Genomic DNA, 25,082 nt, shown 5'->3' on the forward strand with positions numbered 1-25,082 from the left:
ATCACCATCACAGCTCCTCTCATCAGCTTTAGAGCCTTTTGTCCCCCCTGTTGTTACTCACTTTGAAGAGGTAGTCTTCCATTTCCTCTCTCTCAGCAGTCGATTGTCTCCCGGGGTGTGTACACACCAAACAAACTTGAAACAGTAACCCCCTGTCCTGCACTGGCAGACTCCTACTCTTTCTTTATCTTCTCTATGAGCAAGCTGACTTCCTCCTCATGGCTCTGGTTGATAATTGCCATAAGCTTCCCTCTTGGTTTCATTTTCCATTGTCCTCCCCCAAATTCTTGGCGCTGGCTCGAGATAAAGGGATGAGCACTTCAAAGGGGTTGCTGCGAAGAGTTTAACCCCCAAGCCGAAAAGGAACAGCACACAATACTGTAATTGAGAGCGAGTTACTGATCACAGAGCTGCAGCACAGAGAGGACGGCATGCCGAGGGGAGTGTTTATGGCTACCGCTGAGGCGGCCGGCAGCAGTAGCGACAGGTTGGAGGCTACTTGGTCGTAAAAACCTCCACCTATCAAAGCTATCTGATTGTTTTTAATCTGATACGTCTGTCAGTGAAGGTGTGGGTCCCCTTGTGACTCACGGTCATGTATTTTATGTGATGTATCAGTAGATGCTCCTGGAAAAAAAATAAATTAGCCACTATCGTGAAGACCAAGGAACACAGCAGACAGGGCAGAGAAGAAGTTTTGGAGAAGTTTAATGCAGAATAAAAAGCAATATTCCAGATGTTTAACATGTCACATAGATCTGTTCAATCCATTATCTACAAAACAAACTAGTGCGGAGCAACAGCACATCTATCAAGACATGGTAGCCACCTTACTCTTGTGAGAGCATTGAACAGAGAAGCAGCCAGGAGGCTCATAGTCACTCACTCTATCGTGAAGGGTGACCATGTGCAAATTTGTGTGCTAGAATGGCCCAGTCAAAGTCCAGATAAAAAAATTGTACTTAATATAAAGGGCCAAATTATGTGAGATGTATTAATATTTTGGGATTTTTATGAATATAAAAAATATTCAAGTATTTGAAAAATTATAAAACTATGATTGATTTTTTGGGGGAAACATGGATTTATTGACTAGAGGACAAACTAAACTTAGTATGCATCAATTTATGCCTGCTAATATATAAGATTACTATTCATTTACTGTATTTTTCATTAGTAAATTAATGTTTCCTCATTGCATAGGGAACCAAAACTGGCTGCAGCCCAGGGATCCACATCCCTGTGGATCCGGCCCTGGTTAGAAGGTTTTCTTACAAAACGTTGATTCAGGAAGGTTGTATACAAATGCAGGCTACATTTTTCAGACTTTTTTTTTTGTTAGAACAAACTTTCACTTCTCAGTTATGAACTACTTTTTTTTTTTACCCTACGTTTTTTTAGGTTTTAAAATCCTAAAACCTTACGTTAAACTCTGTGTTTATAATATGATAAAATGTGAAAAGGTTGAGGGAGGATGAATGTTTTTACAAGGCCCTCTTTGATGCACACAAGAAAAGACTCGCCTACATGTGATTTATATGTCCCTTTCTCTTCTCTGTTTGTAGGAAGTCAGAGCTTGACCTGTCCCTGTAATAAAATCTCCCTATAAACGGAGAGTAACATCCCATAACCTCTCTCCCCTTGAAGCACTCTTTTCAAACGTCTTTTTATAGGGGAAGAAACCAAGGACAACCCAGGTCCCAGGCCGGGCATAGACCTGGGGTCAGCTCCTGAGGGACAGCAGGGGGGACCTGACCCGCACGGACCTCCCATGAACCGTGCGGGGAGCTGACAAGGCAGGACATGAGGGCCCGACTGGCCCCAGGTACTGGCAGGGGGTCCCCACCATCACCATGGAGATGGTTTTCACCCTGGCGTGTTTACTGTCAGAGGTCAGCCTGGGCCCTTCAAAGTTAACAAAGGCTGACATTGTCTGGGCAGGACTCCGAATATTAGCTGGATGTGCAGATAGTTTTTATGAGATAAACTTAGTTTGTGTAGGCTTGTTTCTCTCATCTGCGAGTCGCACAGCTCTTCTTTTACTCCACGCCAAACTGATGTTTTATATTTTCTGATCAGACGAGCTTTCCTACAAACTCTTGATGGTTGCTCAAGCTCAAATACCACAAGCTGTTGCTCTTTAGCTTGGGACAGTAAGTTTGATGTGTCTCTTTTTGTTGTTCAGAATGAGAGAGAGCAGAGAGAGAGTTTGAAGGCAATGAAGTGTCCTTTGAACGATGAGTAATCCCAGCGTCACCGTTGCCCTCTGCAAGAGAAATTTCCCTTTTATTATCCTTGATGGGAAGGGAGGCATCAAGGGAGAAAGTTTCACAGCACCTTTAACAAATGGGTTGATCAAAGCGCTTGCCGTCTTTGTACTGTACTTTTCGGATCTGTGTCTACTGAGACTAAAAAGGACCCAGAAGCACCTACTGACGCTCTTTTAAGAATGTATCCAGTCATGGCGAAACAAAGGCTCCCCTGTGGTGGCCCTTTAAAAGCTGCACAGATCCAACCAAAATGCTGTTGATGCTGGTCATATTATCTGCAGTTAAAGTTATGAATAAATCAGAGCTATTGAGAGGAGTGAATCATGTGCTTAGATGAAATACCATTGTGTATGGCAAGCATTTGAGCATTTATTCTATACCTTCAATATTGAGATTTTCCTCTACAAGTTTGTTTTTAGGAAGATAAAAGACCACGTGGTTCTAAGTTGAACTGGGTTGGAACCCAATCTTTTTTCATACTTTATATATATATATATATATATATATATATATATATATATATATATAGAAAGATACTTCATACATAGAAAGATACTTCATACTTTATATATATATATATATATATATAGAAAGAGAGAGAGAGAGAGAGAGAGAGAGAGAGAGAGAGAGAGAGAGAGAGAGAGAGAGAGGGGGTGAACAGAAATATAGATATATATATATACAGGAACAAATGGATGAGCGCTAAAGCATAAAAAACAGATCCAGGAGACAAGAAGAAATAATACTTGGTACAGGATACAGACCACATTGTCTCACTACTGTCTCCTTCTGAAGACACTTTGGACAAGTCAATGTCTAATGGGTCTAGTTTGCAATATGATGCTAAACAAAGTGCTGACCCTTCTATGTTATTTGGATTACTTAAAAAAAACTAAAGTAGCAGGTTCCAAGTTGACCTTCAAATATTCTGTATTTCATGCAGAAAAATCCAATCTATATTTGACAAGTCTCAGAGTATTAGAGGTTTTGAAATGGAGATGATCTTTGCTGGTCCAGATGCTCAAATAAATAACTGACCAAAAAAAAAAAAAAATTTCAGGGTGGAAAACTTTAATTTTGATAGTTGGAAAATGTGTAGGACATCCGAGTTCTTTCTTTTGACTGTTGTATATGAAAGAAACTCAAGATGTACTCAGCAATCAAAGTTCTTGTACTTGTTCCTCTAAAAGCTTTTGTTTTTAACCCATTAGTATGGCTTTGACTGGATCAGTATTACTGTAGGAATGAGTCTTTTACATCACTTTAGTGAACTTCTCTTTGGGAAATTTGCTTTGATCCTGCCAAAGAGTTTTCCATCTTTAACGTCCCGTTTAGGTCGTCCCATAGAATGTTCATATTTAAGTCCGGGCTTTGACTAGATCATTCCAAAACTGTCATTTTGCTTTCACAAGAAATTCAGAGTTTTGTTGTTGGGCATGAAGTAGCAAAACAACCTCAGATCATCACATTACCACCATCGTGTTTGAATGTCGGAATGATATTATTTTTCTGGAACTCGATGCTCACCTGCCAAAAAGGTTTCAGTTTCATCTCCTCAGTCCACTGAATATTTTCTCAGCTGTTTGGTGATCACCAAGATGCTTTTTGATAAATGTGAGACTGTCAAGTGGTTTTCAATTTGTAACTCTCCCATGGATGCCATTTTGGTTCAGTCTCATTTTTAAATGGGTATTTTGTGAACTGCTGGATAAGTCGTCGGTGTGTGTTGGAGTAACTTTGACCTCCTGGAAAGGCTCGCCATTGTTTCATGACGTCTTCAGTTGTGAATACTGTCTGTTTGTTTCAAGGTTGCTGTTTTTTTAGCCTTAGAAAAGGCTTTGTAATCCTTTATGATGTGGTGAACTTTATTTCACACGTGTTTTTGAGTTTCATTTGCTTGAGGAAAGATTTTTTGCTGTTTGAGAGTTTCTACCCTACTTCATGTTGTCAGACATCTTCTGTTGAATGAATGCATTGATTCTGTGGTTCAGGCATTGATCAGGACTGCATGTGTCTAGTGGAAATTGTACTTTGCATTCCAAAAATGTGGGTAATTCCTAATTTGGCAAGAGGGGATTATTACTTTTTTCACTTAGGACTAGGTTGATTTGGAAAATGTTTTTATCTTAATCAGTTAAATAATCATTTCTGAATTGCATTTTGTATTTACTCCAGTTATATTTGTTCCATATGACAATTTGTTTGGTGGTCTAAGCATTTAAATGAGTGGAAGAAAGCAAAAACAGTACTGTATCTATTTTGAAAACTTTCCAGAGATGTTACTAGACAAAAATATCTCGAGCTGGTGTCTGTTCAACTAGTGTCACAAAAAAAATATTACTTTAAGAAACTTTCACTTTATAGAGGAATTGAATAAATGCCAAATCAGCTTGCCATAGATAACTTTTCCTTTGCTGAGCAGACGTTTCATCTGCCGTGTCTGCATGTTGCCACTAGTGGGAGCTGTGGAGTAATAAGCGCTCTTGCTGTTATGGTTATTGAGCATGCTGCTCAATAACCTGGATAATGAATGAGATGCAAAGTGATCATGTCATTTATTATTATCACAACGTTTTTCAACTTGATTGCAGAGAACATTTAAAAACATGAGTAGATCTTTTATTCTCGCTACAAGGACACTTCTGTGATTCTGTCTTGTCAAAAGAATGTCGCAAGCAGATTATTATTATTATTATTTTTCTATTGTATTTTATCTTGCACTGCTAATTTTTCCATTGCATACGCGAAATGATTAAAGAAGACATAACTTGGCTATTAGGGAACACTGACCTCGGTATTAACACTCACCTCCACGACAGTTCGTGGGGTTTATCTGAATTTCACGAAATCTGTGAGTGTTTCTGAAGAAACAAACTCAGTGTCTTTAAAGTATATGTGGCAATAGAGGGATTGTAACGACAATGCTGTTGGGGCGGCAGATCAGTTACTTCTGACGCTCCAAGCCCTCAGGGAGTTGGCTCAAGATTGCTTGTCTTTGATAAGGTCCTCTGCTGGAGCTGCAACTTCGCGATCTGGGAAGATATTATAAAAAGAGTTTACGCCTCGCTAAATAACCCGAACCATCTTTAAAGTGTCCCTCGCATCGCATGAATGAGATATACCTAAGAGTGTTGGATGTTTGCTTTTGCTTTTTTTATTCCGGAGGAAGAAAGCTGCGATTGTTTTTTATGCAGCTGCCAGGACCAGGCAGTCGGTTCCTCACTTTGAAGTGCGCTGCTCCAGCCTCTCGGTTCAGTTGGTGTTGGAGTCGCCTACAGGAGAGACCTACGGTGCGGCATGGCAGCCTGAAAGCACCAGGGAGGAGGAAAAGAAGAAGGAGGGAATAGAGAAAAACATATGTATTTTTTCCCTTTTTTCTGCACTTGTATGCTCCTAATCGTGTTTGGACGCCAGCAATGTGGATTATAAGCGCTTTTTGTGGAGTTTAATTTGAGGGGGAAACGAACTCGTGGATCGATGGTAAGTTGGAGGACTGCGTGCCTCCTCAAACTCGCCCCCATTGGAGTTCCCTTTGATGTGCCTTTGAAGTAACGTTCAGGGGGAAATTGGCCACTTTCCCCCAGTTTACACACTCAAAAGACGCACAGGTTCGCGTCTGTGCCGCTCGCTTTCCTCTTATTTTCGAAAAGGCTTGGTTTAAGACTTAAATATTCGTGAGAAATTTTCTTAAGAAGTAGCCGACCCGAGTCTTGTTGAGCAATTCCTCCCCCACAAGATCAGAGACTTTGATGTTCTTGGGACTTTTGCTATGATTTTCGCCATTAGAGAAACTGAAAGGGTGTTTTTTTTTTGTTTGTTTGTTTTTTATGTTCAGATTAAAGTAACTCAAATGATTTACCACAGAGTGGTCAGGAATCTCAGGTGTAAGTTATATTTGAGTGTTTTCGCCCTAAAGCCAGGGGGGAGTTGAACTCCCAGTTCACTATTTTGGTCACGTTTTCTCATCTCTTTGGGTTGATCGATGTCCTACAGGTACTGGAGAGAGGGAGGCTTCATTTTAGTCGCCCCAGATGAGATGGGGAGAGTCCTGGGAATGAGAAACTAGAAAGTGACAGGGAGGGCAAGAAGACACGTCTGTGCATAGCGCTTGTCCATTTGAAGGTCTCGTTGAATCCAGTGCATTCTTTAAATCACTCGATTCCTTGTTTCTTCTTTTTCTGTGGAAATCCCATTGCTTTTGGGTTAGATGAGAGAAACTCCGCTTTATGTAATGCTGCTGCTGCAGCGGGTTTTTTCCCCCCTTCTTTTTTTTTTTTTTTTTTTCCTTTAAAATCCAGCAAAGGCTCTGACTGCGTTCCTCTGTCTCTTTGAAGTCGGGGCGGATCTGGTTGTGATTAGATCAATACTTTGTGTTTCAGAGAGAAGACGGGCAGCCTGAGAGAAGCCCCCCCGCTGACACAAGAGAGTGAGGAGATTACAGTAGGAGCTCAGAGGAGGCGATCAGCGCTCTCTCTTGCTCTATCTCCTGCTGCTTTCAGAGACATGAGCCGGCCGCTTATGGACCATATCGCCAGTAGTAGTTTCCGCGAAGATGCCCCTCGACCCCCGGTGCCAGGGGAGGAGGGCGATGCGCCCCGCTACCCCAGCAAAGCCGCAGTGATGAAACCCCTCGAAGCCCCCAAATCCGCTCTGCTCGCCGGCTCTCCGGGCTCCTCGGCGCGGAGGAACGAGGATGGTCTCGGAGAGCCGGAGGGCAGCGCCTCGCCGGACTCGCCGCTCTCCCGCTGGACGAAGTCCCTGCACTCCCTGCTCGGAGACCAGGACGGCGCCGTTCTGTTCCGGACGTTCCTGGAGCGGGAGAAGAGCGCGGACGCCTTGGACTTCTGGTTCGCCTGCAACGGCTTCCGGCAGATGGACTTGAAGGACACCAAAACGCAGCGGGTCGCCAAGGCGATCTACAAGCGCTACATCGAGAACAACAGCGTGGTGGCCAAGCAGCTGAAGCCGCCCACCAAAACCTTCATTCGGGATAACATCAAGAGGCAGCACATCGACTCTGCCATGTTCGACCAGGCGCAGACGGAGATCCAGACCGACATGGAGGAGAACGCCTACCAGATGTTCCTCACCTCTGACATTTACCTAGAGTATGTTCGGACCGGCGGGGAGAACCCGAGCCACGTCAGCCCGGGCTCTTTGGGCAGCCTGAAAGTTGTATGTGGATACCTGCCCACGCTCAACGAGGAAGAAGAGTGGAGCTGTGACTTCAGAGCCAAAGCCCTGCTGGCACTGAAGGGGCAGAGGCTCCCCATTACACAGAGAGCAGTAGAGATGATGGAGAAGGGGTACAGGTATGTCTGCTGCACCCTTTTTCCCCCCCCATTTTGCACCCTGTTTTCACACTGTAGAGCAAAGGTTTACTCTAAGAGAGGTACAACACAGCTTTTCCCCTCCTCCTAAGTTTGCAGAAAACTCTCTGGCCCTTCTTCCCCCTCTCCCAAAGTCTCCAGCAGCAGCAGCAGCCCTCTGCTGGCGCTCGCCTGGATTTCCGGAGCTTTGAAATGGTTCCGCAGAGTGACGGATCGTCTTCCAGAGGAAAAGTTCACAGAGCAGGGGCTGGCTCTGGCCCCAGCCAGCAAATAATAGATGATGACATTGCTGTGCTATGTCTCCTCTTGTACCACCTCTGTCAAAAGCCTTCAGGCGGAGATAAAAATCTAGGCGGCTCTTCAGATGTCACTTTGATGTGAGGGTAGTTTCATTTATGTGTTTTCTTTGCTCCATCCTGCTCTGTTTGTTTTAAGTTAGGGGCGGGGAGGAAAAAGAAAACTACAGGGTGTTTGCAAGTATTTCCAATATCCTGGTTCAAATGCTGGAACTCGTATTAGTCTGTTACTGAATTAAGTTATTGTTTCACCAATACCAGTAACACGAAAACTTAATGAGTCAATCTAATTGCTATTATTTCAAACAGAAAATGAAAACTATTCCACCAAACAATTGTCTGGAGATGAGAATCAAACAGGTTCTCATTACTTTGCTCTGATTGGGAATCAGATTGGTGAAATCTCAAAATATTGTTCTTCTTATCCATTGATGCATCGAAACTCAGACGTTCCACCAATATCAGTCTATAGCTTCAATGACCATCTTTGATTCACTTTAGCTGAGTCAAAGTTTCTTTTCATGTGCTGCAGACCGTATAAAATTGTAATCAGCAGGTCAGACTTGAAAATATTTCTAATATTTGTTGTAGTTATGATTGTTTTTTCTAGTTCTCATTTTGATTAAGGCTGTGCCGCTTCAGGAAAGTATTCAGGTTTCATACCATTGTTATTAAGTGTAATAACAACATAATTAACTGTCATTTTCCAGACAGTATCCTTTCTGCTTACCACCACATATTGTCTCTACCACTCCCTATGAGCTTTAGCCTCCCAGCTACTAAAACAATGTGTGTATTAAAGGAAGCTAGCATTTTTTTTTTTACATCTGGCCAAATCTGTTGCAGACAAGCAGAGCGGGAATGTGGCTAGCCTGCAGTCTGCTGCCTAACAGATAAATCACTCATCTCATTCAAACTGTAGTTTTACAACAGCATTCCTTTAATAACAAGGATAGACGGTACTCCTTTAAGTTTCAACATCATGACTATCATTTGATTTGTGACCGGAAAGATTTCCAAACTGCTGAATTTGTCTTGAGAGCAAAATGAAGCTGCAATGGCTGACAGGGTGTGCAGCGACAGGTGGGATTGCTACATAATTATAATCGATTTAAATTTAAGACAATATTGGCAAAGTATTCTGTTGTTTATAGGCTAATACAAGTCTCACATTGAGTGGTTAAATAGACAAGCTAGCTGCTAAAGGTGAAATTTGACTCGCTACACAAACAAACAAAAAGTGTAGCTGCTATGTTTCAGCCAGCTAACCAGCAGTGCTCAGCTTCAGTTTAAGCTCCCCACAGCTGGTCTTTCAGTACCTGGGCTGCGCCTTAACCAGCGAACGGAGCCAGAACCTGCGACGCCCTTTTCCCTCCTCGTCTCTTCCAACTCAAGTTCTCTTAAAAGCGAAAACAAACCCTTAATGGCAGCAGCTACAGTACAGAATCAAGACCTCCTCCTCCCCTCCGTCACTCTTTGCTCCCCCTCTTCTTGTTTGTGTCAGTTCTCCTCAGATTCCCTCCTTTGCTGCCGTTCACCCCCTCCTCCTCCACTCCCTCGGCCTTCTTTACTTTTATCTTTTCTTCCTTTTGAAAACCGAGGGACGGGGACTACAAGGCGTGCTTTTGGAGCGGAAAGGAAGGATGGAGGGAGGGAGGGAGGGAGAAGGAGTGAGGGAGGACGGTTGCAGCTCATGAAAGGGAGGGAGGAGAAAGGATAAATGAGGGGGTGAAAGAGAGGCAGGGAGGGAAGAATGCCGGGCCAGCTGTGCTAAATACCTGACTCTTTGCGAGCCCCTCTGAAGGTCAGTCTGGAGCTGGAGGGAGGTGGGCGGGGGGGCTGCGGCTTTAGTCATGCTGGGTCTCTCTCCCTCCGCACCGAGACCCTCCCCTTCTTCCCTTTTCTCCCCTTTCTTTCCTTCTGTGACACACTCCCATGCTTCCAGCCGAAACTTTTTGTGCTACCCACCCTCCGCCCCGCTTTCCTCCTCCTGTACCATGGCAAGAATGCAAACACAGCGGGGCATGCATGCTGGGGGAAAGAGGGGTGGATGAGCGGAGTGGAAAGAGAAACTGTGGGACATTTAAGAAGTTTTCCCACAAAGTTTGCCAGGCCCCACACCGGCCTGTCACATCTGTTCGTCATGTTTGCCTCTCTTATATCCACACGTTTATTTTAGCTCTCCTACAAAAAAAAAAAGCCCAAACCTGTCTTGATTTAAGAACCTCCGCCAGCCTGTTGGAGTGGTATTAATATTCATCTGTTGTTGCCCAGATCCTACAAGAGAGGCGAGCAGATCAACCCCTGCCATGCAGGCGCCTTCGCCCCTGTCAGCAGCACCAACGACAGCGAGGTTTCCAGCGACGCCTTGACTGACGACGCCATGTCTGTGACTGACAGCAGTGTGTAAGTGGATGTTAATCAGACATGCGTACACACACACACACGTGTGTGTGTGTCCAGAACACATCAAATGACTCGCATGTCAACAGGGTGTCCACGCATCCATAAAAACCTTTTAAATTCTTGTGTCCAAAATTAAGGCCTTATAATGCAATATATTCATGAAAAAAACATAGGTTGGCGCTAAGTAAGCTAACCACAGGTCTTAAATTTTCTCAGGGCTATTTGATCTATTTAGTTTTTTTACTTTCTCGCAGAACTTTTCTGTAAAGCAAACTTTTGAGTCTTCATTCTGCTTTGTGACTTGAGGCGGTTTAGGCTACCGCTAACTAGCTGCTAATATAGCCCTGCTAGCTAGCTAGCTAATTGGACAGACATGGTTGGTCTTTGCCACAGGCTCACATCTTTTGCCAACCCATAATGTTCATTTTGTGCAAAAAAGCTTGGGACTAGTACAAGGGGGTAATTTCATTCACAATGGTCTTACAAAGGTTTTAAGAGGACTTCAATTTGAGTTTGAACTCTGCAGAAACCCTGGTCAAGCAACCTGCTGAGAACAAAACTGGAAGATTTAGTAGTAGGGAAACGCCTGATAAAACACAGGAGTTAATTTGGGTTGATGATGATCCTCATCGAGTTGTTCTGGATCCCAAATTCACCAGTAGTGCAAAGAACATCTCTGGCAAACAGCCGTAGGTCGGTTACTAGAGTCCACTTACAGCAAAGTCCTAAAAAAAATACTAAAACTAAAGTTTTCAGCACGTGTTGATTAGTAAAGCATTTCAGAAATATCTTCATTCTGTTGCTTAATATAAATATATATTCTGAGTAATTTTACTGTATTTCCTGCTAAAATCTTGTGTGTGTTTTTTGTTTTCTTATGTTTAGATGTTTTCCAGAAATATCCTCATATGTTTATCGGAGCTTAAAAGTCATTGACGCTTCTCAGCTGTTTCAGTGTAGAAATGACTCGGGTCACAGGTCTGTTAGCTTTTCGATCACCAGTGTTTGTAAAGGTTCAGAACAGATTTGAAAAGATAGACTCATCTTCAAGAGCTGCTGTATTAAAAGACAACATCTCATATTAGCAATTAGTGCTGTTAGCATGATGTAGCAGGTTGTCCCAGAGACGTTGAGATCGCAAGCATTTCCAAATCCAGCTTGTTCCAGACCTAATTTGATAGACTCTGATGGCCTTCCTGTTCTTATCATGTTTTATTCTCTCCCTCTGTAGGAAATGTAGCTTCCTTTTAAATAGCTACAGTCATCTCTGTGCTTTTCTCTGTCTTCATTTTGAAACGCCTCACAGATACTGAAAATAGCTAACGATAAGTCTTCTTCTTCCCTCACTTACGATCTCCCCGTTGAGTGTTTTCAAGCTGAAACAGATTCTGTTCACCAGACAATTTCTAATGTATGTTCAAAGATCTGAATCGATGTGGACTTCAAGTTTTATCACAATATTTTGTGATACTATTGTGATAAAAACTGATGATAAGAACTTATTTGTTACTACTTTTTTTAAGCAACTGAAGGCACACCTATCGTAGCGCCACGAACACTGCTCTTGAGTGTTTGTGGAGCTTCTAATAGGTTTCTGTAGGATACGGGTAACATAAAAAAGTGTGATTTATATCACTAAGGTGCTCACATTAACAGGATTTAATCATATTTGCTATATATATATATGTATATATTTGATGGTTTTTAAACACCTTCCTTAAATGGAATCCATGATGACAACAATAAATCAAAATCCTTATCATGATGAGGAATTTATCACGATAAATGCCCAGCTCTATTTCCAGCCTGGTTAATCATCAGCCTTCTTCGGGTTCTCTGATCCAAAAAGTGACTAGTCGGTAGTCATTCATGAACGCGGCTGTCCACATGTCGTATCAACTCATCCAGCTACGTGCCGTTTACCTCGTTTACGCAGAGCGATCACGTGACTTTTACCTGACGAGGCGCCCGTCTTTCTTTGGGACAGAAAGTCGAAGAATCTTTGTCCAGAGTTCACCCTCAGTTCATATCTGCCAGGATGATGCTGGTGAAACGTCCAGATCAACCATGACCACGCTAAAGATACTGATGAGCTGAAAGCGCTGATATTCAGTTCAAACCCCTGAGCTTGGCTGTAGCAGAAAGGCGGCAGCTGTAAAGCCTTTTTTTTTTTTTTTTTACAGCAGTCAGAGGGACATACGGTCCTGCTCTGCTGTACTTTGCCCAGCACAGTTTGAAAGGCCGAGCCGCAGGGACACCAACTTCCCCGCCTCATTTCCTGCCCACTCTGGCCTTGATCACAATATCTGCCTCTCAGTAGGTCACAGCTATAAAGACCCATAAACATTTGAATCGCATTTACAGATAAAGGCAGCGGGGAAAAATAGAAAATGAGGAAAAATGGCAACGGGGGAGGAGGCGCTCGGTTGGGAAGAGAAAGTGCGTGGTGATAGAGCGAGAAGGGGGAGGGGGGGATTCTTTTTTTTTTTTTTTTGCTTATATCTTATTTATGGATTTGCTTGGACGCTGGGGAATGCAGCTGCGCAGACTTCAAACATTACCTTATCTTACAAACCAGCCTTTTGATGTGCCGAGATCAGAGGCTGGCTGCGGCAAAGCTTGCCAAATGAAGATTGGGAGTGTGTTTGGAGACGGGTTGGGGTGGAGGGGAGGGTTTCTGCTCATGCGCATGACTGTGGTGTTTTAAAGCAAGAGTAGAAAAGTGCTACTCGGATTGGTTGGGGAGCCGCTGTTCAACACGGGCGTAAAGGTACTGAGCTAAAGTCAGCTCTGTACCAGGCAGAGATTCGGATTCAACCTGTATCTGCTAGCTCTGTAGGAAGGTGCAAGGAGTCGGGAAAAGCAGCTGTAACCTTGACTTTGCTTCAGTTGCTGGGGAAGAAACATTTACAAGGTGTCAGAGCACAATGCCACTCTACAGACTAGATAAACATGGAAAAATGAAATGGAAACATATTGAATTGAACGCAACTTCAGACTTCATTCCCTGTCTCATCGTCCAAGAACGTGGATCCATCCGTCCACTTCTTTCTTTTTGTTGTTTCTTTCTTTTGATTGCTCTTTCTTTCTGTTTCACTCCTTCTTGTCTCTGGCTCTTCTGGTGTAAAGAAATAACTGCAGTAAAAGCATAGTGAGCACATTTATTCACGTTTAACGTTTATAGCTTAAAAATGGACGGGGGGTTCCTGTTTGAGTCTGGAAAAGGATGGAGTTTGGTCTTGAAAAATGCTTGGGGGACGACGAGTGTCATTTCTGGGGCAAATAAAACGTCCCTGGAACTATCTCAGTTTGAAGATGAAGCCCACACGCTTCCAACAAACACACACACACACATACAAACCAGAACACTGACTCGGTTAACCTCGGATTAAGCCCGAAAGAGGAATTAATAAATTAGATTTTTTTTTTTTTCCCTTGAAGTTCGTTTGATCCATCCTTTTGGCTAACAAGCGGTCTTTAATGATGTATCTGATTGGGTAATTGACCTTTGTGATGTCTCCTCCCTCCTCCCCCCTCAGAGATGGCATCCCTCCATATAAACTGGGCTCCAAGAAGCAGCTACAGAGAGAGATGCAACGAAACATGAGGATGAACAGCCAAGTCTCTCTGCCTGCTTTCCCTGTAAGTACACAAGCACAGACACACACACACACACACACACTCTGAAGTCTTTTTGAGCCCGGGTCCCACAGTGTAATTTCCATACCACCCTCCGTTCCGGGTCTCTCTCGCTTCTATGAATAGTGCTGTGCAAACTGTATTTGGCATTCTCGATTCAACAACACCAGCAAAGATCTGAAGAAGTGGCGTCAAAGACCCTGCCTCCCACTCACACACACATCCAAACACAAGCCCCCTGCCTACCTTTGGTGTCACCTACACCCCCCATTAGGGTACCTTGAAGTCTGTAGGGGGAAGGAAGGAGGTCTCTAAGCTGTTTATCGCCCCAGCGCTCGCTTTTTTTTCTTCTTCTACTTCTTCTTCTTCCCCGCCGATGCTGTAAATATGGAGAATAAGGAAGAGATAAGGAAGATCTCTGCCGCCTTATCCCGGGGGCCCTGGAATCAGCCCGGTTCCCCAACAAAAACACAAGTACGCTCGCAGTGACGCGCACGAACGCGCCGCTTTGATCTGCAGATGAATGAAGCAAACGCACGGGGAAGTGACAACTTCCAACTGAGATGGCCCCCTTTTTTTCCCCCCTTTCCTTCCCCATCTAAGCACACACAGACCCTAAACCTAAACCACACACACACATACACACCCATCTCACATAAAAGTGAAGGATCTGAGGGAAGAGTCTGAGCACGTCATGTGAGCTCTCAGTAGGTCAGGGGGGAGATGCTAGCTTTAGGTTTTTGGGAAGAGAGAAGAATATGAGGCTGGAGGGGAGCGGGTTTAACCAAACTTGATAAAAGCAATACCTTGCAGAAGTATTCCTGAAACTTTGTCACTTTAAAAACGCAAACTTGCAACGTGTTTTATTTGGATTTAACGTGATAGACCAACACAGAGTAGCGTTGAATTATGGAATCCCCTTCCGTCGTATCTCTTGGGGTCCTTGTCCAGCTGGAAGATGGACAGTCAGAAGTGTTTTTGCAGGTTTTCTTACTTCAGTTGGCTCCAAATTTCTTCTTACAGTTTCCTTTCTGCATTAGCTGCCCATCATTGTGGAGTGTCTGTCAGCTGATTGTCCCACCTGAGCTCTAGATCACCGCTTCTCCTCCAGAGTTACATTTCACCTTTGTGCTGGTTTTCCTATCATCAGTTTAGATGTGGGTTATAAATCCTAAATAAAAATGTGTTTAGTCTGGTAATTATGTTGTAATAAAGGTCAAAGGGTGTGAATACTTTTGTAAGGTACTCTAAACTTGACCATAAACTTAAGACTTATAAAAAAAGATAGAAGCAGGAAGTTTGAGGTTTTAAAAAAAAAGAGCTGCACAGATTAGACGAGGCTGCTCTTCTTGCCTTTGTTCTTGTTTTTGTTTCCCTTCTGACTTCCTCTTTATTTTTTTTTAGATGGTTGCCATTCCCATAATGCATCAGCTTCCAGCACCATCAGTCAGCCCCCCATCCCCGTTTATTCCGACTACAAAGAGACAGGAAAAGTATAAAAACGCGGAGGAACAATCAAGAAAGCCTTGGTGCAGAAAAAAAAAAATGCAAATATTCTAAGATGTGTTCAGGCGCTCACTGTCACAACACCGTAGCTCAAAGGTGCCCAGTGTGTGACGAGGTGGGGGAATAAATTTCCTCAACCTTTCTGATCTCCCACCCCGTGTTTTAGTACCTTTATCTCTTCCTCTCAGTTCTTCCGTCTTTTTTTTTTTTTTTTGAACCTGAAAGCGCACATCTCTGCATCCCAACTTCTCCCATTACTCCTTTTTTTATTTTTTCATTCCTCATCCCATCCTCCCCGGAGTTCTCTTTCACCCCCTGTTGATGCGCGGCTTTTATTCCTAGATGTAAAGCCACTGCTTCCCATCAATCTATCTCTCCATCCGTTCTTCCACCACCCCTACTGCGTGTTTGATATTTGACGAGGAAGTCTTTGAAGTGAGCTGACTTTGGAGGCCCGCTGATGATGACAGAGGGAACCAGCTGAGGCCGGGGTCTGACACCCCCTAAAACAAGCCTTGGGTGCAAGTTAGCAGGCTGGTTATTAATGCTGGTTGTTTAAATCGACTGTTAGTGCAGCATATTACTGTAAGAATATTTAAAGCATAACGATTTGGATGCTCAACCCTATAGGTTGTGTTTCTCATGTGAACAGTTAGCCTCTTGTATTTCAGGATGTTGTCCATTTTTCAAGACGGCCGTTTTTGAGCCTTTTAAGCCAATTAGTGCCATGAATGTTACCAAAACTGAAACAGGGGATTCTGTTAGCAAGTTTCCTTCCTCCTTCCAGTCGTCAGCTGGAAGGAGATGAGAATGTGGGATGCAGACTGATGGCTAGCGTTAGCTTTTACAAATTTTTTAATGTGTTCAGTGGCTTAGCATTAGCTTCCTCTAAGCTTTTTTGAGTTTAACAGTTTAGCATAAGCTTTAGCAATTTTTTTTTAGTGTGCAGCGTTAATGTGTATAAAAGTTTAGGACTAGCAGAGCTACGATTCTTGTTTAGCGAATTAGTGTTTAGAGAATTGAATGTTTTGGTTAGATGTGGCCATCACTGGCAAAAGCTGCTGGTGATTTTAGTCCAAATGTATTTTTTTACCTTTGTAACCCTGGTGGCCATTTTGAAAAATATTTCTCCAGAAAAGGGAAACACAAGATAAACAAAACTGAGATGATTTCTACAGTTCAAAATATGTAGGCTATGATTTGACACCAAAAACATTCAAATAAATTTTCCATGACAACCATGATGAAAAATGAAAACATTGTCAGCAAATACGATTACTTTGGGTCAGATTATGTGTGATCTGACACCAAAAGAATGCATTGGTGATGTATTCGGTTATCTGCTTCACGATGTGGAAGCTGTGGAGTTTGGGAATCAAACACAAGCTAATATATCCACTTTCTTCCCCCTAAAGCGTACGACCCGTCCTCCGAAGGAGATGGTCCCCCTGGAGCCGGCGCAGTTCGCAGCCCAGCTGATATCCCGCCTGGAGAACTTGAAGAGGAAGCAGGACACCTTCAACTCTCTTGAGGAGCGGCTCCAGCAGATTCAGGAGGTTTGACTTCTTCTTCCTGAACTTTTCTTCTTTTTTTTTTTTTGCTTTTGTGTTTCTGTGAATTCATGTTTTTCTTGTTTTTGTCTCCCAGGAGGAGGAAAGAGAGGATTCAGAGATCTCTGTTAGCGCTCCGCAGCTCTCCCCGCATCCTCTGGCCCTCCTGTCGGGCTCCTCCGACGAGGACCCCCAGGCCATCCTGGATGAGCACCTGTCTCGGGTCCTCAAGACCCCCGGCTGCCAGTCGCCCACCGTCGTCCAGCGCTCGCCCCGCTCCAGCTCCCCAGAGAACCGGCCGTACGCCTGCGGAGGCAAACCCAGGGCCGGGTCGTCCGCTTCTCCTGTGTCGAGTCCGGACTCGGGGGCCTTCGCTCTGAGCCTGGGCTCCAGCAGGACCCTGTTGAGCAGGCAGAGCACCAAGCACATCCACCACCACTACATCCACCACCACGCCAGTCCAAAGTCCAAGGAGCAGATTGAACGGGAGGCGGCCCTCAGGGTGCAGGGCGTCTGCTCCGCCGCCGGCCGCTGTCAGTCCTGCCAGGCTTACCCACGCAGCCGCAGTCTGGGCAGGGAGATGTGTGGCTCCGTCTCCACCGAGAGCAACATGGGGTGAGTCTGAGCATGATAAAACTGCTCAACCTTCTTGTTACCTACTCAAAATCGCTGTTGCAGTCTGATTATATTAGATTTTCTCTTGCTGTGAATCCATTACAAATGTGAGCAAAACTTTGGTATTCCATTCATGTCAGAAACACTCAGCTTTGTAATTGCAGTGTTTCTGTTAAGATCACGTGAATAAGTTTGTTCAAGTGATAAATCATTAAAGAACATTCTCTTCTATGATCCTCCTGCCACTTCCTGTCGTCTTCTTTGGCTTTTCCGTCAGTAGTAACATCCAGTTATTAATCTGGGTGTTACTACCAGTGTTTTCATTGCGGTTTTGCAAAATTTCAATATAGTTGAAATTCTTCTGCTTCTATTAAGCAAATAGAGTTTTGTAATTCCAATTTGCACAGTTTTACGGTCAATGGAAATGTTGCTAGCCTAAGATCTGACTGGAATGTTTCCGTCTCCCAGGCGCTCCAGCTCCCTATCGAGACGCGTTTGTCGCTCGGGGGCCGAGGAGGGGGTCGCAGACGGCTGCATGGACGACTGTGGGATCTCGCAGCTGCCCACAGACACAACCGACCCCACCGAGAACGTCCGCCAGTGGATACTGGAGAGCAAACGGCAGAGCCGACACAAGTCTCACAGGTGAGCAGGCGCAGCGAGTCTGAAAAAGCACGTCGTTTTTCGTTGTTCGGTCAGTAAACGTCTCCCTCTCTGTCCCGCAGTAACCAGGGCGCCAAGAAATTCGGAGGCTCGTCAACGCAGACGCACACCTGGGGCGGCGGAGGAAGCTGCGGCCACCTGCGGAGCCACCAACCGGCTCAGCCCTTCATCCAAGACCCCGCTATGCCACCCCTGCCCCCTCCCAACACCCTGTCCCAGCTGGAGGAGGCCTGCCGCAGACTGGAGGAGGTTTCCACCAAGACCCCCAAACAGAGGTACGGACCCCAGAGGAGCTACTCTGCTCCACAAAAACACCTTACTCACTATGTTTGGTCTGGTTTCTGCTCTACATATATTACTGCACTTGAAATATGACAAAGCTAACGTACAAGTAACTTTTCAGCAAGGTTTTTTGTTTTTGTTTGTGGTTAAAAAAGGTTCTAGTTCCACTGGCACATTATTTCGCTTTTAACGAGACGTTTTCTCACCATATAAGTGAAATAACCATCCAGTGGAACTAGCACATTTTGATCATTAACAATGAATGACTGACTGAACACAAGCTCATGTATCTTACTGAAAAGTTACATATAAGTTAGTTTGGTCTTATTTCAAGTGCAGTAACATATTTGCACTAGAATCTAGATCAAATGTTGATGGTTTTCAAACTTTGATTACAAATTTAAAAAGAAAGAAAGAAAGAAAGAAAAGTGAGATTTGGTCTATCTGTTAATGAGGTGGCTTTAGAGCAATAATAGAGTAAAGGGGGTGAAAACATGCTTTTCTTTTCTGTGTTGGATTCTCATTAAATAGACCAAAGTGTTTTTGTTTTTTTTTAATAAAATTTAAAAGGCACTTGTTTTTATTGTAAGCTCAGTGAGTTTTATCTTTTTTTTTTTCTTTTTTCTTCAGGCATTCTTTGGCCAGCCTTCAACGAGAGAAGACCCACCAAGTCACAATCCACGCAGGGGGGTCAGCCCTCCCCAGTCCCGCCCCTCTCGGCCCCCCTGGCCTCACCTCCACCTGCCCGGGTCTCCTCCAATCAGAAGAGTACGATGCCTCCCTCTCCTCTCCTCCTCTCTGCTCCTCTTCCTCCTCCTCTTCCTCCTGCTTTGAGCTTTAACATCCAACTTCCAGCGTACATAAACCCTTTTAACTTTTCCTACTTGACACCTGCACCATAAACAGAACAACACACACACACACACTCATTTTCAGTCTTAATGTGTGCATCAGTGTCATGTGTGTGTACTGGAGGCTGTTGCCACGGTGCCACCGGACTGGCTCTTCCTCTTCATGGAGATCTATTCGTATAGTTATTATTGGCCGTCCTTCAGTGAGCTGGTGTAGTTCAGAGAGAGCTCCTCTGAAGTCGGCCTACAAAGCCTTGGACCCAGCTGAAGGAGAATTGATAACACACACACACACACACACACACGACTCTGTCTCCCACACTCACTGGCATCCCTCATATTTCCAGGCTTGCATAGTCAGCATCTGGATGAGTTTCGTCGTGGTGTTACTGTACCACCTGTGTCCGTGTCGTCTCTCTCACGCTCTCCGTCTTTGTGTCCCGGCAGATGTAAGAAGGTCTTGGGCGGCCAAGCAGCGTGCAGCGGGGAGACGGTGGTGACGTACTTCTTCTGCGGCGAGGAGATCCCGTACCGCCGCACCATGAAGAGCCACAGCCTCACCCTGGGTCACTTCAAGGAGCAGCTCCGTAAAAAGGGCAACTACAGGTGAGCTGGAGGCGCAACAAACCAAAGCCGGAGTTGGAGAGTTAAAGAGTTAGAATCCTGAATGCAAAAGTATTCACACCCCCCTGAGCTTTTTCAGGTTAGTTTCATGTTAAAGCCACGACTTTCAGTGTGTTTTACTGCCTGAATATATGGCTTATCATCACAGATTCTCATTTGGATTTAGGTCTGAACTTTGATTATGCCAGTCTAAAAGGTTACTTCCTTCTAAACTACTTAGAAGCAATTAATTCCCACAGCATGATGCTGCCACCACCATTTTAGCTTCTTGTTCTGGTGGAAGGGTTTGCTTTTTTTGAGCCTCTAACACAGTTCTCCTCAAATATCGGGGTGACGTGTCTGGAGGACCTTAGGAGTATTAAACAAGCCTCCAGTCACTAGGTGGCAGCAGTCAACGGTCTGCTGTTAGTCCCAGCAGAAAAAGTCGCCTTCACTGTTGTACAAAGCTGAGAAGAAACAGAGCAGTTTGTGAAATTCAAAAGAAAAGTGACATTGAGGGTCCTCGCAGCAACCTCGAAGTGTTTTAGCATCGCTGGTTCACTCTGTTGTTAGAAAACATGACAAGAAATAACATAGGACAGTTTTGTCCCCAGTTTTCCCTCCTTCCATCTTCCTGAGCTCCTCTGTCCTGGCTGAAGAAAAGCATCCCCGTAGCTTAATGCTGCCGCCACCATGTCTCAGTACCGGGATGGCGGGTCTTAGCACTTCGTATGTTGCCCTGTTACATAAAAGCGCATTAAAGAGCTCTGAGGTTTGTGGTTTAAATACGTCAAAATGCGAGAAAAGGTTCAGAGGAATGACTGTTTTTCCAGGAAGCTGCACCCTGTTGGATAAAGCAGCTAACCTCTAAATATCTGAATATATTTCTGTGATGAGTCCTGCTGTCTGTGTTTTTGTTTCTGTGTTTTTGTTTCTGTTTGTGTGTTGTGTGTGTGTGACTGGCTTTTTGAGCAACAGAAAGAGGAAAGACAAGCGGGCGGGCGGGCGGCGCAGGGGTTAGTGGGAGAGTTTGAACTGCAGCGATTTGGGTCCCATCTGGTATTGATTTCCATGCTAAGGCACACTTAATACACACGGCTTTGAAGCCTCGGCCTCTTTCATTTCAACCAACAAAGACTCACACAAATGGCCAGTGTGCAAATTCTTCACTGATGCTATCAGGGCCTCTATTTCTTTTTCCGTTTTCTCCCCTCCTCCCGCTGCCCGTGTGTGTGTGTGTGTGTGTGTGTGTGCTGGGTTGAATGCACACGGTGTTTACACATGTTGTGATCATTTTATGGATATTTTGGAGAGGCAGATAGTTAAATGCCAGATCCGCTCGCTTCACAAGGCCCCGTCGAGTGCCCACCGCTTCACCGTGCGCTTTCAGAAAGAGAGAAAGAGATTTTATTTTATTTTTTTAAACTTTGATTGCTTTTTTTCCAGCGGGCATTAAAAGATCAAACATTTCAGTGTTTAGACCGTTAACGGTGCTGAGGATATGCACGACCGTGGCGTTGTGTTTGTAATTACAGGTCTGAAACCGAGAGGAAAGAAAGTTCTTCCTGTCCAGATGTGAACGGCGTTCCTTTCTCTTTTTTTCGGGGGGGATCAACAGATGTGACAAACTTCACATCTGTCGGCTCCTTCGCTCGTCTTCTTTTTCCTCTTTGGCTCGCAGTCTCAGTTCCTGTGTCATACCATCCACCTTTTTTTTTTTTTCTTTCTTGCTTTCCCCTCTAACACCCCCTTTCTTCTTCTTCTTCATTTTTTGGAAGGCGAGCTGCGCGGTGCTTTAACAGCAGCCAGAGAATGTGTGGAGTTGGGTCATTTCAACATGGCAGCGGTTCAACAAAGAACAGTACTGCTTGGCCCTGCCAGACGATATTGGTGCCAGATGTCAGAGCAAACTGGAGGGGTGGGGGGTAAGGGGGTGCGGGCGGCGCGGATCTAGCCACATAAAACATGTTCCAGTGGAAATTCTGTCTCTCTTAGCGAAAAAACATCACAGCTCTTTTGAAGACTTCTTCTTGTATTTAAAGAGCAGGAGGGATCGGCGTTGACTTCTCCAAAACGGTCGGCGTGGTTTCGCTTCTTCTCCTTTCCTTCACCGTTTGCTTCAAGTCTTCCTGAGCTACTTTTAAATTTTTTTATTTTTTTTATTAGCGACCACCCTCGTGCTAATCGCACCACGTGGGCTCCCGCTCTCCTGTACGCATCGCATGTTCCTAAACCTCGCGTACATTCCAGAGACCCCCACATATGGGGCAAATTGAGCTGTTTTTCCATTACATAGTTAATGAGTGGATTCCCAGACCCCTCCAACCAACCCACCCCTGCTGTTCTCTCTTCCTCTTAAATAAGGGCTTGGGAGGTGTGTGTGTGTGGGTGCGCGTGTGTGTTTTTCGGGGGGGGGGTTGCGTCATTATGCTGTGGTGAAGTCATGGCTGAAGAGAAGCTCCTCCTTGCTTTTTTCTTCTTCTTTCTTTTACTTGCATTCATAAAGTTGCCAGCTGAGGCATCAACATGTCGTCCTGGTTCACTTTTATTAAAACTCTTTTTATCGCTGTGGGAATAAACCGGGCAGGAGAAGGAGGAGGGGACAGCGGTCCTCTCATTTTGTCTGGTTGCAGCCAGAGACTTGTGATTCTGTGTGATGGAGGAACAGAAACATCTGGATTAAACGCCAATCTGTTTCCTGATTGGTTGTTTCTTTCTGACCGCAGGAAGAAGCTCCACTTTTTTTTTTTTCATTGAGTATCTGTCAGAGCATAGTGTCACAACATGGTGATAGATTTAACGACACAAAAAAACTTATATGTATATAAGTTACAGCTTGAACTCTGGTTTGTTTGGGGAGGGTCGAGGTGTGAATGCGCTGCGGACCAAAAAAAAAAAAAAGGGCCTGAAAACCTCGGTCTCGGTTCGGTTGAAGTGAACTCTTGTACGGTTTGAACGCGCATGTAAACGACAAGCAGACCGCGGACCTCTCCAAAAGCAGGAAATGGACTGTAGCGCAAGGCATTCTAGGTAAATGTAGCCAAAACAAGCTCAAAGTGTCGCGCTGGAGGAAGAAATGACTCATGGTGTTTTGTCAAAGAGAAAAAGAGAAATCCTACAATCTGACGTCACTCCATTCTTGTTTATATTTTTGGAGGAAGGAAGTTTTGCGGATGTCTTGTTCAGAGGTTTTTGTGTCGTTTCCTTCAGTGGTTTGGTTCATTTGACACAGCGCAGTGTGAAAACGAACTGCACCAGGTGAAAATGTAACAAATGTTGCAACTTTAGTCTCAGGGAAAACATCCTTAGAACTCTTTATATTGCAGTTTGTTGTCGAAACCTGACGAGGCTCAGGGATAGTTGATGCTTTACGTCTGAGTCGAGGCGGATCCAGACCGAATTATGGTTTTAAAAATTGACGATGTTCGATGTTAAAGAATATGAACTATAGCTGAGCTCTGTGTTGTTCTACTCCTGCAGGTACTACTTCAAAAAAGCCAGCGACGAGTTTGAGTGCGGCGCCGTGTTCGAGGAAGTGTCGGACGACGGCTCCTTGCTGCCCACGTACGAGGGGAAGATCCTGGGGAAGGTGGAGCGGATGGACTGACTCGGAACCACCGGGGATTACTGACCCGTCACTAAGCTGACACTGAAGGGACTGGAGGTGGGGTGACGGAAGCAGCGCTGGCGAAAGGCCAGAGAAGAAGACACGGATGTTACGGGACGACTGAAAGGACCCGGCTGGGACGGAGGAGGAACCTGGACTGTGCGTTGCTGAAGTTTCTAGAGACTGGAGGAGAACGACCACTCGTCAGCGACGCGGGCCGGTGGGTTTACCGTGAGACTTGAGAGCCCACCTGGAACCCCGCCTGTGCTGACCACAAGCACTCACTAGCACATTACTAGTATGTATCTGCAGATATACATGTACATTGTATAGATATCTATTACTATTTATTGCAAATATCCCAGAGACAAATCCCTTGGATTGGAAAATTCCAAGATTCCTCCCTTCAGAGCAAAAGGAAAGCTTTTCCTTTCTTTTTTTTTTTTTTTTATTTTTTTTTTTTTTTTTTTTTTTTCTGCCGGAGCGTCGACTCGGAGTTTGAGCACATATTTACTGCTGCAGTGCTATTTGTGGATGTGTTCCCCATCTGCTCTGAAGGGCTCCTATATGGAAAAAAAAAAAAAAAAAAAAACACAAGCAAAGATGCTATTAATGTTTAATTCCCTGCTTTGGGACTCTGCCCAGCTCGCCTTGATCAGTCACGTCTTAGTGCCTTTTGTTTCCATGGCGCAGGCATCGCACAGACAGCCTACATATGTAGAGGAAACGGGTCCTCGAGCTCCCCCCCTGAAAATGTGTTTACACCAATGTTATCCAACAAAAAAAGCTCTAGATTATGCTCCTCAGTGTGTGTGTGTGTGTGTGTGTGTGTGTGTGCGTGCGTGCGCGTGTGTGTGTGTGTTCTGCACTTTGAGCTGCAGATGAAGATGATGTTCATGCTGTTTTCATCGAGTGTACAGTAACTGTGCGTACATGGGTTGTTGCCATGTTTTTACCCAGTTTTCAGGGTCCGTTTACTCCCTTGGTTTTTACAAGGGGCCTTTCATGTTTGGAGAAAAAGAAAAAAGATATTTTTTATGCCGTTTTTATTTTTAGTATCCCCGTTTCATCCCGACGTCCTGTGTTTCCTGATATTTTCCATGGCTTCTCCAGCTCCACGTGTAAACTGTAAATTATGCGTTTCCATAAGAGCTCCAGTTTAAAAAAGATGCCTCGGTACTTTAATTATTGTAATTATAAAGAGATGTAGCCTTTATTAAAATGCTCTATTTTTCAAATTAGCAAGCTGCCTCCTGTGTGTTTGTGTTTCCTCGCTCGCCCGCCGCGCAGAGTGCAACTCGTCTCGTCCTGTGAGAAATTTCCGATAGATTTGCATCCATTATCAGCTCTTAACGCGCTCCCTGCTGGAAATTAAAACATGCAGCATTAATTTGGCCACTAGAGCCTCTGTGTGTTTTTATGGCGCGAAGGGGAGGTGGGGGTGGGGGGGCGGGTGGAGGGAGT

The 25,082-nt window shown here is 44.6% G+C and overlaps 1 protein-coding gene across 2 annotated transcripts; it reads left to right on the top strand.

Moving 5' to 3' along the window:
• Window positions 1–1,411: 1,411 nt before the first annotated feature.
• axin2 (axin 2 (conductin, axil)) lies at window positions 1,412–24,859 on the top strand. Of its 2 annotated transcripts, none has more exons than XM_015048304.1 (11): window positions 1,412–1,825; window positions 6,650–7,582; window positions 10,171–10,302; window positions 13,842–13,944; window positions 16,863–17,003; window positions 17,095–17,612; window positions 18,081–18,257; window positions 18,338–18,550; window positions 19,188–19,325; window positions 19,856–20,014; window positions 23,492–24,859. In XM_015048304.1, the coding sequence occupies exons 2-11, from the start codon at window positions 6,774–6,776 to the stop codon at window positions 23,616–23,618; spliced, it is 2,517 nt and encodes an 838-aa protein (XP_014903790.1). In that variant the 5' UTR covers window positions 1,412–1,825; window positions 6,650–6,773; the 3' UTR covers window positions 23,619–24,859. The 2 variants fall into 2 exon arrangements, with proteins under 2 accessions (XP_014903790.1, XP_014903781.1); XM_015048295.1 differs by lacking the exon at window positions 1,412–1,825 and adding an exon at window positions 4,435–5,750.
• Window positions 24,860–25,082: the final 223 nt, after the last annotated feature.

Source organism: Poecilia latipinna, unplaced genomic scaffold, assembly GCF_001443285.1.
Source record: "Poecilia latipinna isolate Pla-1442-1.1 unplaced genomic scaffold, P_latipinna-1.0 Scaffold42, whole genome shotgun sequence".
Lineage (NCBI taxonomy): Eukaryota > Metazoa > Chordata > Actinopteri > Cyprinodontiformes > Poeciliidae > Poecilia > Poecilia latipinna.

What these genes read in the sequence shown, in the direction of transcription:
- axin2 (XM_015048304.1), top strand. Translation starts at nt 6,774, where the DNA reads ATGAGCCGGCCGCTTATGGACCATATCGCCAGTAGTAGTTTCCGCGAA. An exon ending in ACCAAGACCCCCAAACAGAG is followed by an intron (nt 18,551 to 19,187) that starts GTACGGACCCCA and finishes TTTTTTCTTCAG; the next exon opens with GCATTCTTTGGCCAGCCTTC. An exon ending in GGTCTCCTCCAATCAGAAGA is followed by an intron (nt 19,326 to 19,855) that starts GTACGATGCCTC and finishes GTGTCCCGGCAG; the next exon opens with ATGTAAGAAGGTCTTGGGCG.